Genomic DNA, 20271 nt, shown 5'->3' with positions numbered 1-20271 from the left:
GGGTGTACACAATCAGCAAGCAGTTGATGATAGTGGAAACCAGAGATACATTGTTCCACATGAACCAGGGGTCCAAGTTCCTGCCAGTGAAACATGCCCCACACCATACAACTGCCTCCACCAGCCTGCACTTTTGAAACCATGCATGATGGATCAAGAGCCTCATGTTGTTGACACCAAATCCGTACACAACCATCCACAGTGTGGAGTAAATAACGTGACTCATCTGGCCAGCGCTCTTTCTTCCAGTCTTCTTAACGTCCAACTTGCATGCTTTTTGCACCAGGCGAGTCTTTTATGCCTATAAACCTTGGTTAGGTGAGGATGCCGTAGGGGTCGTCTACTGGTACTGCCCATACATGCGATGGATGGCAATGGCAGATATTGTTCCGGGTTGGCCCATGTTGTATTGTGTAGTCAATTCTTGAACAGTGCTGCGCCTGTTCAAGTCGTTGGACCCAGTGCTCACCTCTAACTTCAACCTTTCGCTGACCTTTGCAGTTTTGCCGTCGGGTCATTGTTTGACCATCTTGACGACAGTCCTGGTACACTTTAACTATGGCAGCTCTTGAACACCCCACCAGTTCAGCCGTTTGGGAAATCAAGGCACGAGCTCGTTGAGCTCCCACAATCTGTCCTTTATCAAAGTCCGATAGATCTTTCCTTTTACGCATCATGCTCGGAATTTTACTACCTACTGAACCACTGACACCTTATCTATGCTATGTAGGTCAACTAACTACACACTCTCGTACTTCACCTGGTCAACGGGTCGCATTCACTTTTCATAAGGGTGGTCATAATTCAGTGATCACTCAGTGTATTTATACCATGTATAAACATAGTAAAATTTACCATGTTTATATATCATAATTAATAATTTTTAATACTCACAAAAAGGGCTAGAAGAATGTAATTCACTGGAGCCTCTCTTCTTTTGATCATAAGAACCAGCAGGAGAATTATTGAAAGAAAGCATGCTACTGTAATCATCCAATCACTAAAATACAAATAAAAACAATACTCAAAAAAGAACGGTTTAAAGAAATGCTTATATACAGAAATTAAAATTACTTGGCACACTTCATGCCAAAAATAATTAAGTAATATTTATATCTAAACATTTCAGATCACATGACAATTGGTACTGAAACATTTAGATAAAAAAAAAATATATATATATATATATTTTTTTTTTAAATGTAGTTTTCTAATACATTCTTAAATGTATTAGAAAAATATTTTTAAAATATTACAGATACCAATAATTTCACATATATTTCTTATAGACTAGATTCCTAATTATCCAAATGGTTGGAAAATTAATTTTCCAGAATAACTGAAAACTCATTATATAAAAGCATAAATTTCTTTACATACACACTGCATTCGTACTTATAAAAGTATACTATATGTGAGGATTTTACATAAAATTTAATATCGGTGTAGATACAGAATTGATAGCTAGGTGGTAGATGACTTTCATCAACCGGTGAAATACCACCACTTTGCTTATTGGAGGCTTCAAGTGGTGAAACCCATGTTTAGTCTCTAGAGCAAAGTTTCCGGCATTCCCCTCCCCCCATACTTCTCCTTCAACCCACGCACGGTACTAAGTACTATAGGTTTTGATACCTTTCGTGTTTGGGGTTTTCATAAAAAAAAAAAAAAATCTACAAAAGTAGTGTAAAAGGCATCATTTCATCTTATCTCATATCGTGATCATCCTTCATAGCGAGTTCCCATGTATTGAACTATCCAGAATAAGCAATGCTTCACTAATACAGAAGTCTATTTGTACTTATTCTCAGTGGGTACCACCACCCAGATGGCACCGTTTCAAGGCTTGTTGGCCTTTCATCCGTGGGTGGGCAGGTACCCTAGTATTGCAACCCAGTTGTGAAGTTAATCCCACAATATGAGAGATGCCAAAAGGTGTATGTGATGAAACTGATGAAAGGCCAAAAAGCCTTGAAATGGTGCCATCTGGATGGTGGTACCCACCCAAAATAAGTAACAATAGACTTTCTCTATTAGTGAAGCATTGCTTATTCAAGGTAATGCAATATATGATATCTCGTTGTAATGGATGCTCAGAACACAATATGGTATACAGATGAAATGATGCGGTTTACACTACTTTTGTAGGTTTTTTTCTTTAAAAGCTATTTATGGTGTACCTACACCGATATTAAATAGATAATTTCAAACTCTTATGATATTATGCCTAATATTAGCATTAACAAGGGCACATGATGCAAGAAAGCAACCTTATATAGCATCAGCCAAAAAAACCAAAAAAAAAAACCCTTTATTTCATCACCCATCCCCTCGCTCCAAATGTTTGTCAAGTTCTACCTTGAATCTATTTAAGCTATCAACTTCTAAAACGACAGATGGAAGTTTGTTCCAGCAATCAACCATCCACTGGCTAAAGGCAAACTTCTGCATATTGCCTTCATCAATATCAATAATAATAAATATAGAAAACATGGACCAGCACTAAATCCTGGGTAACTACACTAACATTAATCCAATAAGGGCAATGCCCATTTATAACCTCTCTTTCTCTCCTCCCCTCAACCATCCCTTATCCACAGCAATAAGTTACCCTTTTGCAATAGCCTTAATAGTGGCATATGATGCAAGCTTATGCAGCATCAGCCAAAAAAAAAACTACCCATTTCACCCATCCAGTCACTCCAAATGTTTGTCTAGTTCAGCCTTAAATTTATTTAAGCTATCAACTTCCACAACAACAGATGGAAGTCTGTTTCAGCAATCAACTACATGCTGGCTAAAGGCAAATTTCTGCACATCTATTTTGCAACTGTCTTTCCTAAATTTGAGATTATATCTGCTCAGGTTCGTAATCTAAACAAGAGGAAGAATGCCATCAGCACTGAGCCTGCTTGCACCATTCAAGGCCATACACACCTCAATCAAATCACTTTGCAGGTGCCTAATCTCCAGATGCTGTCATTTAATGAACGTAAGCCTTTCTTGGTAATATCATCCTTTGTTCCCCGCACCAATCTTGTTGCCATTGTCTGTACTCATTCTAGCTATTCTACATCCTTCTTAAATGAAGCTTCCAGACCTATACGCAGCACTCAAGGTGTAGTCTGACCATTGCCTTATACCAGGGGTGGCCAACTTAATTTGTGATGCGATCTACTTTTTTCCTTCAAAATATGCTGTGATCTACCATCTCAAGAATTTCATTGCATGTGGTTAAAAAAGTTAATCATCACATATTGAAAAATGTTTTTAAATTTTAAAATTCAATACAATTCAGAATTCTTATTTTAAATTCATACGTATTTAAAATTTTAATTTATGCAAAATTTGTGTCTTCATGTCATCTGCCAAGCTTTCAAAATCGAGGATATATTGTGATAAGGCCAACCGCAAAAAATCTTCTGTATGCAAGTCCATAAGAGCACAGCGATTCTTCGTCTTTGTTTGTTTCAAATATGAAAAAGCCGATTCACATAGATATGTGGAACCAAAACAGAAATTTAAAAGTTCACTGCATTTTTTTGCATTTGGGTACTTTTCTTGGCAAACATATTTCCAAAAGTCTTTTTCTGATGATCTAGCTTTTAGGAAGATATCATTTAGCAATGTAATAATTTCAATTTCAAGTAATATTTTCTTCATGTGAAAAATTGCAGCAATTTTTTTAGCAATTTTTTCCGCAATTTGTTTCGTATCTAATAGACATTAATGGATAAGAAATATATTGAACAACATTCTCAATTTCAGAAACATATTTCTCACTATTAAATTCAAAAATAGGATATTTTTGCAAATGATCTTGCATATTTGCAAAATAGTCAATTTTTTTTTCTTTGAGATCCTTAGCCATTGCCAAAAATTGATATTTATATACAGAAATACTACTAATCATGTCATCCACATTTTTATTTTTTCCTTGTAATTCCAAATTCAGATCACTTAATTTACTGGTAAAATCTGCCAAAAAAGCCAGATCACACAACCACTCCATATCTTTTAGCTACTGATTATCATCTTCTCTTCGATCAATAATTTTTTTAATTTCATTCAGCAAATTTCGAAATCTCTGTAGAAACTTACTCTGACTCAGCCAACTCACATCTGTGTGTAATATCAGATCTGATTCTTTTTCATCGAGTTGCACTTTGAAAAGTCTCCTTTTAAGAGATTGTCCTCTGATGGAATTCACGATTTTGAAAGTGACGTCCATAACACTTTTAGTATTTAATCTTTTGCCGGCTAACACTTGTTGGTGGATGATACAGTGGTAACTCAAAAAATCTGGGAATTCATCATCCTTTTGGCACAATACGATGAATTTGTTAAGATGCCCCATCATTGCTTTAGCTCCATCTGTTGTTACTGATACGAGCCTAAATAGTGGTAATTTAATTTTTTCAATAAAATTTTTGAATGAGTTAAAGATATCAAGACCTCTAGTTCTTTCTTTTAACGAAACCGTACCCACCAGTTCTTCTCTAGTGGCAGAATCATCGAAAACCATACGAATAAAATCATATGGTTTTCGATGATATCACTGACATCTGTAGATTCATCCAGTTGAAAAGAAAAGGACACACAATTAGCAATGTCAGCACGAAATTATTCGCTCGCATTTTTACTCATTTTTTCGATGTGTCGCATCACAGTATTTCGAGATAATTGCAGACCTTGAAGGGTGCTTTTAATTTCATTTTTGTTCTTAAAATTTTCAAAAAGAGAATCTTATTTCTAAAATTGTGTCTTTGATGAATTGACCATCAGAAAATGATTTACATTTTTTTGCAAGAAGATGACTCACTTTAAATGATGCTATAGTTACTGCTTTAGATTGTAAATTAGATGCCATGAAGAAATTTTGTTGCGCGAATAATCTGGATTTAAGTTCTAATTTATTTTTTCTAAGGTCACTATTAGGAAGAAAATCCAATTGGTACTTACCATGGAGTGCGTTGAAGTGCACTTTCTAAATTTCCTTTTTTGGGTATAGCCATGGAAGCATTGCAAATCAAACAGCAACATTTTTCTTTACCATTACAAAAAAATATTCTAGTTCCCACTCTTGATGAAAATGATATGTTTTACTCTTTTTCGTAGTATTCATTTTAAATCAAAAGGTATTAAATTAACATATAAATACTGTCCAGTTATTAAATCAGCAAAAGCAATGCTTACCGATTAAAACACTTTAAGTTGCACGAACTAGAAAAATATTCTGTCTGAACAGCTAATTGTAGGATAATTGATGAAGAGGATTCCTGAATGAGGAAGTTGTTTCCAAAATAACCGGACAAACATACCACCGTTTATTGCTCTGTTTGGTTATATCATTATAAGAATCAGTTTTGAATGCCTTTGTGATATTTCGCTAAAGCTATTTCTGGAGGTCATGACCATAAAATAATAAAAACAATTTGCACTTTCTGGTTTATTGGGCTTTTCTGTTAGTGCAATCTAATTATAAATGGGTAATAAACTCAATCTTATTGCATTTTGCGATAATACTGACAGCTGGAATTCTGTGGTATTTTACATTATGGTGAAATGTCTTTCTCTTTCAATGAAATCTTTAATCATGCAAAAAAACAAAAATAAATTTTCAAAATCTGCTCTTCGTTCCTATTTTTGAAACTTCATAAAACAAAAATAATAATGCACAGGTAGCAAAACCCGCTGCGTAATATAAAATTTTCGTAGTATACCTGGCCGTGCAAATCGAGGATGACTGTATATTTAAAATTTGTTGTGATCGACTGAAATTAAAGCCGCGATCGAGTGGTAGATCGCGATCGACTCATTGGCCACCCCTGCCTTATACAAAGGGATAATCATCTCCTTTTCCCTGTTAACAAAATTTCTGTATATCACTGACAAGATTCTATGACCTGCTCTGACAGCCTGTCTGTTCTACTCAGATGTTTTTCACACCCAGGTGTTTTTCATCCTCCCTATCTACTACACTGAGTGTAGTACCACATAGTTGGTACATTATTCTGGGGTTACTGCTACCCATATGCAGTACTTTACATTTATCAATGTTAAACTTTAGTTGCCACCAAAAGTTGAGCAGCCCATCTGCTCAACTTTTCTAGATCTTGTTGCAGTAGTGTACTGTCATTAACAACCATGCCAACCTTTGTATCGTCAGCAAACCTGGACATTAACCCTGATATACCTTCATCAATATCATTGATAAATACAGAAAACAACAATGGACCCAACACCGAACCCTGGTGGAATCTATTAATAGCATTAGTCCACGAACAGCAGTGTCCATTGATTGCCACTCTCTGTCTTCTCCCACTCAACCATCCCTTTATCCATAGCAGCAACTTGCATTTAATGCCATACTGTTCTGATTTGTACAGCAGTCTTCCACATGTTTTGTTTGGTTTTTTTTTAGGAGCATTAGCAACTAAGGCCATATTGCTCCGGGATATGCGGTGGTCATTCCCTGACCTTTCCGCATCCTCCATATTTGGTGGTGACGGGCTCGAACCCCGGTCTAATCAAGAAGCGTGTGCTATGCACTGCTGCTCCTTCCCACCTGGCTACGGAGTCGCCTCTTCCACATGTAACAGTATCAAAAGCTTTCCTGAAATCCAAGTATATGACATCAAAATTATTTTCTGCATCCAGTTCCTTTGTGAACACATCAAAGTAATCAATCATATTGGTCAGAGAAGACTTCCCCCAACAAACCCATGCCATTTCTGAATTATTAATGCAGTCTTTTCAAGATGATCCTGCAATGCTTCTTTAACCAGTGACTCTATTTTCCCCAGAACAGAAGTTAAACTAACAGGCTGTAATTAATTGTGTCACCCTTTGCTCCCCCTTTGTGAATTAGGGATACATTTATACATCTCCAGGCCATGGGGACCTCCCCTCAAGAATGCTCTTATAATTATGGCTAAGGGTGTGCTTACGTCAAAATCTGCTCTTCATTCCTATTTTTGAAGCTTCATAAAAAAAAAATAATAATAATCTGCAGGTAGCGAAACCTGCTGCGTAATATAATATTTTGGTAGTATACCTGAACATGCAAATCGAGGATGACTGTATATTTAAAATTTGTCGTGATCGACCAAAATTAAAGCTGCGATCGAGTGGTAGATCGCGATCGGCTCGTTGGCCACCCCTGCCTTATACAAAGGGATTTGCCACCTCCTTTAATATTAGTGGATAGATCCCATCCATCCCAGGAGCCTTTGTTATGTTCAACTTCAACAATTTCTCCTCCACTTTACTCTCAGTTATTACAAAATCATTTAGCACATTAAAAGTGGTAACATATATAGGGTTTAATTTAACTTTTTTTTTTTTTTTTGTCCTCGCCTTTTCCCATTATTATATGGGGTCAGCGTTTTTATTGTTTTGGCATGCAATTTTTACGGCCGGATGCCCTTCCTGACGCCAACCCTCACACTTTATTGGGGCTGTGGATATGCAGTGGTCATTCCCTGACCTTCCGCATCCTCCGTATTTGGTAGTCACAGGCTCGAACCCCGGTCTAATCAAGAAGCGTGTGCTATGCACTACTGCTCCTGCCCACCTGGCTACGGAGGCACCATATATGGTTTAATTTAACTAAATTAATTAATGTCTAATTTATCACATATGCCCTTCTTATCATTTACTTTTACAGAATTTAAACTATTTGAATACTTTATTTGTTAAATTTTGATGGTTCCTATAAAATGTTTTATGCATAAGAAAATTTCATCATTAATGAATTATGAAGGAAGGATGCAATTATACCACATACTATTGTCAAATAAATTTATTGAAATAGTTACGTATTATACAACCACCACAATACATGTTTTTAACTTAAATGGCAAAGTTTCAATATTGAACTGAATGCCATCTTTAGGTATTCCATCCTCACCGTCCTATGAGTAATGACAAAAATTGATTTAATTATAGGAATTTAATTAATTAATTAAAGCAAGGAACAGTAAACAGGCAAATTAGTGAACCTTAAATAATTTGCCTCTGTATTAACAATTAGTCTGAAAAGAAAATCCCAGTGCTGCATAGGTAATGATGGAACACATGAAGGAGACACTAGGAATTTGTGGATGCTTGCACAATGCATCTGTGAGTTCAGTCAAGAAACACATGCATCAAACTATGTTAAGAAAATAACTTGGTCTGGCTCAGAGATACACTGATTACGCATGCATATATTTTAGCATGCAAATCACTCCTCCTTGTAAACCATTAATACATCCATATCCTAACTAGCTACTAGCAGAATAATTCTGTAGTACCTGTGTAGCAAGTGAACTTTTGTTGTAATGCAGCTTAAAATTAACCAATTTCCAGCATATTAACTAAACTTAATATATTAAAGCTTTGTCATCCCCCATAAACCTAAAAATGACATTAGTTGAGCCTCAAAATGTCACTATTTAAGTAGATGAATTGTGGTGGTTTTATAATATGCATGTAACCATTTCAATAAACTTACTTGAGAATAAAAGTGATATAATTGTGCAGAAAGGTTCACTACTTACTTTTCATTAATATAAAACCTTACTGCCGGAGTAAACATGGTCACTGCAGCCAAAAGTGTGGTCAGCAACAGTTGTACACTGAGGATTCCATACACTTTTCTAAGAAAACCTGTTGAAAATCAAAAATAAATATCTGTGCCTTATTACAATACAAGAAATTAAGCACAATATACATTACATGAGCATTTCTGAAACTGTAGTCTGTGTACACCCCTCCCAAGGACCACTGATACTCCAAGGAGGGTACAAGAATGTCCAATATTTCATATATTTAAAAACAGATGCCAAACACTTAAACAATTTATGGCTATGCTTTGGGAACTCAAGAATATTTCCCAACCAGACCAAGAAACTCCACTCCAGTATTAACAGGACTAAAGACAGTGAGTCCCTAAAACATAGCCATAAACTCTTTAAGTGTTTGGCATTAGGTGGTTCAATTATTTAAACTGTATCATTTTAATAATAAAACCCTTAATCTAGCATGTGATACAATAGTGTAGTATCCATCAACTCATTAACAACAGCTTTAAATTTTTTACTAACTACAGAATTAAATTTACAATAGCAAGAATAGCATAAAAGCAAATAACAACAGTGTACAAACACTACATATATATAGTGTTCAATGCAGCAGTAAATTAAAGAACACTCTGAGAAATACCAGTGTAGCTGAATTGCTTATTACATCAAATGATACTTGGCTATTATCCTGCTTCCAGTAAAAAGTAAAAAGTCTAACCCAACCTAATCTAGCCTAAACTAACAAGTGCATATATATGTATATTTATTTATACATAATAAATACATATATTATACATAATAAATACATATATTATACGTAATAAATACATACACATATATAAATATATATATATACATATATGCATAGATTAGGTTAATTTAACTGGTGGAGAATAATAAGTACCCATCATATTTCTAAGACCTAATATCATTTACTAAAAATACCTTAAAACTTTCATACACTGCCAGTTAATTTAAAATGTTTATTAATTCAGATTATAATAGTCTTCCAAAAGGGTAAAATTTCTACATTAAAAAATTTGATTCAACAGTTTTGACTTTTAATAAGAAATAGCCTACGGGTGAGACATTCACTTTTATACAAACAATTAAAAATCAAAACAACTTAACATATTCATCTCAACATCTTTTAAGCATAATTAAGCAAACAAAAAAAAAAAAAAAAAAAACATTAAAACCTGATAATGGCAGTAATCATTACAAACCAAATGGTAGCACTGTCTGTCACTTCCAAAGTGCTAACAATGTATACAATTATGCTATTCAATGTACAGTATATTCTTATACTATGTATTTTGTGACTAATGTTCTGTACTCAATGTCTTTGTGTGTGCCAGGTGCAAGAGAGTGTCTAGAAATTGGCCATCAACTCAACGTTCTACTCGGCGTCTATGAGAGCTTGAGGTGTAGGGTAGATGCCCTCGATTAAATTAATATGAGGGGCCCATCAAGCTCTCAATGCCAGAGCTCACTCATGGGCATCAGGGAAAACAGCGACAATCTCCAAGGCAGAATGCACTTGTCCCGAAGGAACTAGTTATTGTTGGTGACTCTATTGGCTAGGCGGACACAAGTAATTAGGTCAATGTTGCAAAAAAGTCGTGAGTTACGGTTAAATTTGAAAGAGTCTCCAAGGTTACACAAGTAATTATAGACCTGTGAGTTTAACTTCTGTTCCAGGAAAATTAATGGAAGCACTGATTAAAGAAGCACTGCAGAATCATCTAGACAAGACTTCAGTTATAGCTCGGACACAGCATGATTTTGTTAAGGGAAAGTCTTGCCTGAACAATTTCATTGGATACTATGATGCAGTCACAAAAGAACTGGATGCAGGGAATAACTCTGACATTATATATTTGGATCTTAGAAAGGCTTTTGATATTGTTGCGCATGGAGCACTGCTGCACAAATCGGAGCAGTGTGGCATTGCAGGCAAACGGCTGCTATGGATAAAGGGATGGTTGGGGGGGGAGAAGACAGAGTGATAATCAATGGACACTGCTCATCGTGGACTAATGTTATTAGTGGAGTCCCTCAGGGTTCAGTGTTGGGTCCATTATTGTTTTTCTGTATTTATAAATGATATTGATGATGGGATATCAAGCTTAATGTCCATGTTTGCAGACAATACAAAGGTTGGCAGGGTTGTTAAGGGCACTACTGACACTATGCTGCTGCAACAGGATCTGGAAAGGTTGAGAAGATGGGCTGAGAGGCGGCAAATGAAGTTTAACATTGGCAAATGTAAAGTACTACATATGGGAAACAGCAACACCAGAGCAACATATCAACTCTGTGGTACTACATTGACAGTGGTAGAGAATGAAAAGGACCTGGAGGTAATTGTGCAGGCAGATATGAAGTTCTCTGAGCAGTGCAGACAGACTGCAAGAGTAGCTCATGATGTCTTGTCAATGATATACAGGAATTTTTCCAGCACGGATAAGGAGGTGATTATTCCCTTGTATAAGGCAATGGTCAGGCCACACCTTGAGTACTGTATACAGTTCTGGAGGCCTCATTTCAAGAAGGATGTAGAGCTGCTGGAACGAGTACAGAGAAGGGCAACAAGATTAGTGGTGAATGGAACAAAGGGTTGCTCTTACGAAGAAAGGCTTCGGTTTTGCAAATTACAGTGTCTGGAGACTAGGCACCGGCGAGGTGATGTGATAGAGGTGTATAAAGCCTTGAATGGTTTGAGCATGCTCAATGCCGATCGGATTCTTCCTCTTGCTCAGAATATCACCTGAGAGGGCATAAATTCAGATTGAGGAAAGTCAGATGTAAGATAGATGTGTGGAAATTTGCCTTTAGCCAGCAGGTAGGTGGTTGGTGGAACAGACGTTCAGCCCTTGTTGTGGAAGTTGATAGCATCAATAAATTTAAGGCTCAGCTGGACAGGTATTTCGAACGAACGGAGGGGTGAAATGGAAGTGTTTTTTTTTTTTTTTGGCCGATGCTGCATAAGCTTGCTTTTTTGCATCATATGCCTCTACTAATGTTAATGCTATTGTCAGGGAGACAGGGAATATATTGTGTAGAAAGGATAGATGGACCAGGGTATGCCTGCCAGGAGCAAAAGTTGATGACGCTGTAAAGCATATATCATCTTTTAAGGGCACAAAACGTGATATTGTTGTAAACATTGGCACCAATGGCATTAAGAGTAGGAGATCTACACATTTACTTAACAAGTACAGGTCAATGTTGCAAAAAAGTCGTGATTTAAGTTTAAATTTGAAAGTGTCTGCAATTCTGCCCAGACGATAGGAGGGAGTACATGATGAGAACCTTGTCAATCAATTTGGCCCTGAAGGGAATGCACAAGGCTCAAGGCGTATAATTTTTTTCAGCATGTTCTGTGCTTGTTAACAGGAAAGACTGCTTCTACAGGGATGGGATACACTTAAATAGAAAGGGTGCAAGAATATTTGCTGATGCTATCGAGGCAGTGTTAGGTCACTCGGAACACTGCTAGCTTCGGGGGGATTCACAGACTAAAAGGTTAAAAGTAGCCGCAGGCACAGGTGAAGGTGATTCTTGCACAACTTCTATTAGAATAAGTATTGACCTACAGTGAGTTTCAGGGAATGATGGCAGTCATCTTGAAACAGGTGGGTATATGGGATGTGTCGGGGTAACTAGGAATAGGTGCATGTATGCTTGCATGTATACCAATGCTAGAAGTATAATATATAAATTTGATGAATTTGAAGTGTTGGTCAAGACATCAAAGGCGGATATTGTTGGGATATCAGAGAGGTGGTGTCAAACTGATATTAGGAATGCAGAATTGGAATTTGGGGAGTACAATGTGTACAGAAAGGATAGACAGGATAGGAAGGGAGGTGGTGTCATACTGTTAATTAAGAAAAACAAAATCAAAACAAGTGCATCCAGTTGATATATATGAACAGTGCACTGTTGAGTCAGTTTGGTGTGACAAAAGCACTGTGAAAGCAAAAATAAGAGTAGGAGTGTGTTATAGGCCTAATGACTCGAATGAGTACAATGAACAATTGTACAGAGAAATAGAGTGGGCTAGTAAATCAGAATGTCTTATAATGGGGGATTTTACCTTCCAGATATTGACGAACTTGTGGGTTGATCACTCACACACTGTAAGACTGTTGTGGATTTATCGGATGATTGTTTTCTGCAGCAGCATGTTCGAGAGGCAACAAGAGAGGGAAATACTCTTGATCTGGTTATCAGCAGTGATCATTCGTGTGTTAAGAATTTGCAGATCAAGGAACCACTAGGTGGCAGTGATCACAGTGTACTGATGTGGGATTTACTTAAAGATATAATTACCATCAGGGGTAAAGGAAAGGGTTTTTGCTTCCGTAAAGGTGAGTACAGTGATCTCAGACAGTTTTTAAATTCTGTACAGTGGGATCAACTGACGATGTTACCAACAGTAAATTCTAAGTGGGAACCATTCAAGGAATTAATCGTGGAAGCTCCTAAAAGTTTCATACCTATTAAGAAATATTGTTCAAGGTTTGGGCCTAAATGGTTATCAAATGAACTAATGAGACTCATGACAGAGAAGAAAAATGCATGGGATGCATATAAATTATCAAGCGAATCAGAAGCCTATGGCAGATATAAGCTTGTCTGTAATCAGGTCACAAAGGAGATTAGGCAGGCGAAGGCAGATTACGAGAAATCTTTGGCAAAGGATGCTAAAAAAACAGCAAGGATTTCTTTACTTATATAAACTCTAAAAGGAAGGGGATGAATCTGATTGGTCCACTTGATATCGATGGTTCGACTGTTGATGATCCTGCTCAGACAGCAAACAAACTGAATGAGAATTTTGCATCTGCATTCACATATGAGGAGCTATTAAGGTTTGAAAATGGCAGAAGGTTATCAAATTGTAGCAGGATGCTTAATGATTTTGTAATAACTGAGAGCAAAGTGGAGGAGAAATTGTTGAAGTTAAACATAAAAAAGGCACCTGGGGTAGATGGGATCTATGCAGTTATATTAAAGGAGTCGGCAAAGCAACTAAGCAAATCCTTAACCATAATTATGAGAGCATCCTTGGACTCAGGGGAGGTCCCCATGGACTGGAGATGTGCAAATGTATCCCCAATTCACAAAGGGGGATCGAAGGATGACACGAGGATCATTTAGACAAGACTGCAGCAATAATTCAGACTCAGCATGGATTTGTTAAGGGAAAGTCTTGTCTGACAAATTTGATAGAATATTACGATGTGGTTACAAAGGAACTGGATGCAAAAAATAATTTTGATATCATACATTTGGATTTCAGGAAAGCTTTTGACACTTGCTCATGGAAGACTATTGTACAAATTGGAGCAGAATGGTATTAAGGGTAAGTTACTACAATGGATAAAAGGATGGTTGGGTGGGAGAAGACAGAGGGTGGTAATCAATGGGTGCTGCTCTTCGTGGACTAATGTTATTTGTGGAGTCCCACAGGGTTCGTTGTTGGGTCCACTGTTGTTTTGTATATTTATCAAAGATATCGATGAAGGTATATCAGGCTTGTGTCGAAGTTTGCAGGTGATACAAAGGTTGGCAGGGTTGTTAATGACAGTAATGGTAGTGTGCTACTGCAACAGGATCTAGAAAATTTGGGCAGACGGGCTAAGAAGTGGCAACTGAAGTTCAACCTTGACAAATGCAAAGTACTGCATATGGGTAGAAGTAATCTCAGAGAAACGTAGCAACTATGTGGTATTACACTTAAGGTGGTGGAAAATTAAAAAGACCTGGGAGTAATTGTGCAGTCAGATATGAAGTTTTCTGAGCCATGCAGACAGGCTGCCAGGGCAGGTCATTGGGTTTTGTCAATGATATATAGGAATTTTGCTAGCAGGGAAAAGGAGGTGATTGTCCCTCTGTATAAGGCAATGGTCAGGCCACACCTTGAGTACTGCGTACAGGTCTGGAGGTCTCATTTAAGAAGAATTTTCCTCTTACCAAAAGAGGCTTAAGTTCTGTAAATTGCAGTGGCTGGAGACTAGACACCCGCGCGGTGATCTGATTTAGGTGTATAAAGCCTTGAAGGGGCGCCTCCGTAGCCAGTTGGGAAGGAGCAGCAGTGCGTAAAACACGCTTCTTGATTAAACCGGGGTTCGAGCCTGTCACCACCAAATACGGAGGATGCGGAAAGGTCAGGGAATGACCACCGCATATTTCCGGAGCAATATGGCCTTAGTTGCTAATGCTCCTAAAAACCAAATAATAACAACAACAACATAAGGCCTTGAATGGGTTGAGCATGCTGAATTCTGATGGGATCCTTCCACTTGTTCTGATTACGAACCTAATGGGGTATAAATTCAATTTAAGAAAAGACAGATGTAGAATAGATGTGCGGAAATTTGCATCTGTTGTTGTGGAAGTTGATAGGTTAAATAAATTTAAGGAGGAACTGGACAGGCATTTGGAGGGAATGGTGTGATTTTTTTTTTTTTTTTTGGCTGATGCTGCATAAGCTCATACACTTGCTTTCTTGCATCACATGCCACTACTACTACTACTACTAATGTTTAGTATACCCAATTCATTTCTCTATTTTTCTAGTCCTTTATTTAACTTATTCATTATTATTTCACTCTATTTTTTTGTTTATTCAGGCAACTTTGTCTTTACATTAGATTGTTAACCCCTAGCCACTGTGCCATGACAGGCAGTTGCAACTGCACTATAATGTACATCACTGTGTTGCAATAAAGATTTCTCTCTCTCTAACCTCAAAAGGAAACCAGTAAAAGTAGCAATGAATGGCACCAGTAGCAATGAATGCAGCAATCTTTCTCTCTCTCTTTTCTTCCTAAATTTTAATTTCATATTCCTGACTGCCCAGATTGATTGACTACAAGAGTGTAGTTCCACAGTGCATTTATATCTGCAGGTACTAACGTTAGGAGCATTGTAAATAAATTTGATGAATTTGAAGTATTGATTAAGTCATCAAATGCAGACATTGTAGGAATAGCAGAGATGTGGTGTCACTCAGACATAAGTGATGCTGAATTTGAATATGAGGGGTACAATGTGTACAGAAATGACAGACAGACAGGGCAGGAGAAATGGAGGTATTATGCTCCTAGATAAGAAGAATATTAAATCTAAGGCAGTGCATACAGTTGACATGGGTGATGAGTGCAATGTTAAGTAAGATTGGTATTATATATGATGCTCTGGGAAAACAAAATTGAGAGTGGCCGAATGAATGATAAGTATATGGTCCTTGAGGTTGTCACAGACATTCTCTCAGATATGCCAGACAAGCTATACTTGCTACCTGGGAGTCTAAAACGCTGATGGAACTGATATTCAGGTGACACTCAAGTCAAATGGACCCAATTTTGGTGAAGTCCAGACGGTCTGTGACAGCAAAATCCTCTGCTCGCACCTTCACAATGGTGGGACTGTTAGTAATCCTGGGTATAACCTCCATGCGCAAGCACACTGTGGGTGACCACCCAGGTGTGAACCAACATAAGCAGGGATCGAGGTGTGGCACCCACACCACATAAAGGAATGCCAACCCTCTGCGTTACCAGGCAGTACTAGGTGGTAGATGATTCTCATCAACCGGTGCAATACCACCACTTTGCTTATTGGAGGCTTGAAGTGGTGGAACCCATGTTTAGTCTCCAGAGCTAAGTTCCGGTCAAACCTTTCCCATCTCTTCCATCATCCAGTATGATTGATGACTTTTGCAGTTAGGTTAAGATGAACATCGTGGCGAGATCCAATCTTCCTTACATTTTGAGGGTACAGCTCTAAAACGGTGTTTGCAGGTCGGCCGCTAGTTAGTACACTGGACCGAACCTATTGGTAACTCTCTAGGAGGTTTCCGGATCAGCTACTGTATAATCTTGCTACCTCTACTCTGCCAGATAATGACTGGAGGGAGTCCAAGTAGCGTGTGTGTGTGCGGGTGGCATTGTCGAGGCCACGTTATGTCAAGGATCTGGGTACATTCTTACCATGTGTACGCCCTATCCAAAAATTTCATTACTTCATACAACATGTCCCACCCACTTTTTCTTACTATTGAATACACCATGATTTGTCAAACTTATCTGTGAAAGTTTGACAAATTTGAAAACTTATCTGGGTAAGCTGATCTGTGAAAAGATCTAAACCTCCCAAACACTTCCTAATTCATTTCACAAATATATATGGTCTCAATGATGTCCATTTCCACTTGCAATGGGCCAAACCCCATGTACTTTTTATGACAGAATCTCAGTTATCAGTTGATTCAACTACTGCTCATCTCAGTTGCCAAAATTATTCGCTGTATGATTCCTTTCGCCTCAAAGGTGGTACTTGTGCATATGTCCATTCCGATATTCCCTGTCAGAGACTTGGTAATTTGGAATCTCCTCTTTTCGATCTTCTCTACCTCATTGTGTCAAATTCATCTGTTGTCTCTACCGTTCTCCCAACTCCACTAATCACTTGGAGCTCTTCAACTTCCTCTCTTTGCAACTTGACTTTCTCTAGTCCAACTTTCCTAACAGTGAGGTAATTTTCCCTTGGTGATTTTAATGTTCACAACTCCAGCTGGCTTCTGTTTTCTAGCCACACCGACCCAGCTGGTCGAGATGCTGGGGCTTTTGCGATTACTAATGACCTTGCACAGATTGTTCATTTACCTACAAGAATACTGGACAATCCTAACCATACAGCCAACACACTTGATCTTTTTCTCACAAACAACCCTTCTAAGTACACGGTCGAAGTGAGAGGTCCTTTAGGCACCTCAGATCACAACTTGGTGGTTATCTCTTCTCCAATGGAGCCTTTATCTCATGGCTATTCCCAAACTCGTGTTGTTTGGCATTACAAGAATGCAAAATAGGATGACTTGCGAGATTTCTTTTCCTTGGTCAGATTACTGTTTCAAAATTTCTGATGTCAACGTTTGCCCAGATCGTGTCAGTGAAATTATTCTTGCAGGAATGGAATCCTTTATCCACACACACCATTTTAAAATCACGTCCTTTATCTAAATCTTGGTTTTCCAATAAATGTGCTAAGGCTGTTCAAGAGAAGAACACTGCATATCGTAATTGGCTTGTTTCTAATTCTTCAGCCTCTTTCTGCCTACACCAGAGCTCGCAACAATTGTAAAGCAGTTATTAATCAGTCCAAACTAGATTTTGAATAGGCTAAAATTATATTTTTTTTTTTAAGAAAACTCCAAACACGAAAGGTATCAAAACCTATAGTACTTAGTACCGAGCATGGGTTGAAGGAGAAGTATGGCAGGGGGATGCCGGAAACTTTGCTCTAGAGTCTAAACATGGGTTCACCACTTCAAGCCTCCAATAAGCAAAGGGGTGGTATTGTACCGGTCGATGAGAGTCATCTACCACCTGTAATGACAGCCAAGCAAATATTTCAATAGGCTTTTCATTGGTGGGTGAAAAACCGATGAAAAGCCGACTAGCTTTGAAACAGTGCTGCCTGGGCTGTGCCTACCAAGAATAAGTAACAATAGTCTTCTCTATTAGTGAAGCATTAGTTATTCGAGGTAGAGCAATACATTGGCAACTCTTTGTTAAGGACAAGCACAATATGAGATACAGATGAAATGATGCCTTTCACACTACTGTCATAGTTTTTCTTTAAGAGTTGTAAATGGTGTATCTACACCGATATTATATTGTAATGTTTATTATGTACTTGTACTATACATAGTAAAAAATGGATGAAGGAAGTGAAAAATGAAAAAATTATTTTATTAGACATTTTTGATTATAATATGTTGCACAATGTAAGGTTTATTGAAGAAAGGTTTATTGAAGTTACACTATTTTTCAGTTGTACAAAGAAAGAATGAATCCAGAGTTGGTTTTTTTTTGCCATATTTTTTCAGATAAAATTGTGTTGTAGCATTTAGTTATGTCTAACTTCGCGTTTAACTTTTGTTGCACGACCACGAAGAAGATCGTTCTCAAAAAAAATATTCAAGTGCTTGGTCAATTTTCTCAAGGGAAAAAGCTTTAATTCTTTAATTTTCAAATCCTCGTAACTTCGAGTACTTAGATAATGAATACTCGGATACCAGGGACCCCTGTAGGCAAGACCACCAACACTGTCTTCAATAGTAGTGAATTTATAGAACGGATCTGAACCCTATATCCATCTCAGAAGATCAAATCATGCATCATTTGATGTAGTGTCGCTTTTCACTTCCATCCCAGTGGAACTTGCCATCACATGTGCAAAGGAACTCTTGGATAACGACCAGACCCTTGGCAGCAGGACCGAACTAACGCCAGACGATATCTCCACCGCCCTTAGACTGTGCTTAACAGGTGGCCCAATTATGTTCAACGATTCCATTTACCAACAGGTGCATGGGATAGCCATGGGTTCCCCAGTTAGTTCAGTCATGGCAAATATCGCGATGGAAGAATTAGAGGGTCGTGCATTTATGAATGTACCAGATCCTATCACCTTTTGGTGTTGCTACGTGTATGACGTGTTTGTGGTTATCACCGGAGATTCTGGCAACCGGCTCTTACACCAACATAATTCTCTGTCGCCTTTCATAAAATTCACCATCGAACTAGATTCAGACAATACCCTACCATACTTAGACACCCTTGTCTGACACAAGGGCACATGCTTGAAGACAACAGTCTACCGTAAACCAATGTGCGCTGACCAATTTACCAACTTTCGGTCAGACATGCGTGCAGCCATCTTCTTGGCACTGCATGGACCTTTTTAACCCATGCCTGGACCCACTCTAGTTCTGTAGATGAGAGGTGCACCAAGATTGCTAAAGTCAAGGTAAATCTTGCGAGGTGTGGGATGGCCACACCTCGCAAGATTTGTGATTCTGTAGGTCACACCTGTCAAGTACCCTTGACAGGTGTGACCTACAGACACATGATCACGTAACGACAAACAGGAACACCCAAGGTAATGGCTCAACCACGAGCACCTTTATCCCATACTACCCAAACCTATCAACAACAGGTTTCTAGGGTCCTAAAATCACATGGGATAAAGTGCGTACAGGCAGAAAGTTGTGACCCCTCATCTTTAGAGTGAAAACACCAGTTCCTACCTTACTGCAAAATGGTCTAGTCTACCGCATCTCTTGCCTTAACTGCACTAGCTGTTACATTGGAGGCGCCACCATAGCCAGGTGGGAAGGAGCAGCAGTGCGTAGCACATGCTTCTTGATCAGACTGGTGTTCGAGACCGTCACCACCAAATACAAAGGATGTGGAAAGGTCAGGGAATGACCACCGCATATTCCCGGAGCAATATGACCTTAGTTGCTAATGCTCCTAAAAACCAAATAACAACAACAGCTACATTGGAGAAATTGGGAGACAGCTCGGGAAACGTCATTCGGTACACGAAAAAACCATCCGCTTAGCGGACATAGAACACTCAGCTTTGCCGAACACTTCTGGTCAACCCACCATGACATTGACTCACACCACGATGTCGTGATTGTAGATAAGTCCTGCCACTATCGGCAACATGCCTGGTTGGAGTCATTGAACATCACAATCTCTAATACCTCAGTCAACAGAAGCAGTGGACGTCGTGTCCAGCCTATTATTGAAGCAACTATTTTGATGAATGACAAACATTGGCAACATTCACATAAGTCACAAGCTTCAACATCAAACAATTAACCATCACGCAG

At 38.2% G+C, this 20271-nt stretch overlaps 1 protein-coding gene across 1 annotated transcript in view; it reads right to left on the bottom strand.

The window, feature by feature from the left end:
- LOC150089103 (protein lifeguard 4-like) overlaps positions 1-20271 on the bottom strand; it is a 113071-nt gene that overhangs the window by 77544 nt on the left and 15256 nt on the right. Inside the window, exons 3-4 of the mRNA XM_090371061.1 lie at positions 8544-8652; positions 895-1000 (exon numbers count right to left, since the gene is read on the bottom strand). Coding sequence (XP_090227187.1) covers positions 895-1000; positions 8544-8652 — 215 coding nt within the window. The remainder of the gene's footprint in view (positions 1-894; positions 1001-8543; positions 8653-20271) is intronic.

The sequence above is a fragment of the Mastigoproctus giganteus genome, chromosome 3 (assembly GCF_048544385.1).
Source record: "Mastigoproctus giganteus isolate SK-2022 chromosome 3, ASM4854438v1, whole genome shotgun sequence".
Taxonomy (NCBI): domain Eukaryota; kingdom Metazoa; phylum Arthropoda; class Arachnida; order Uropygi; family Thelyphonidae; genus Mastigoproctus; species Mastigoproctus giganteus.
The sequence above is the reverse complement of the archived record's forward strand: the minus strand, read 5'-3'. Positions and strand labels throughout refer to the sequence as shown.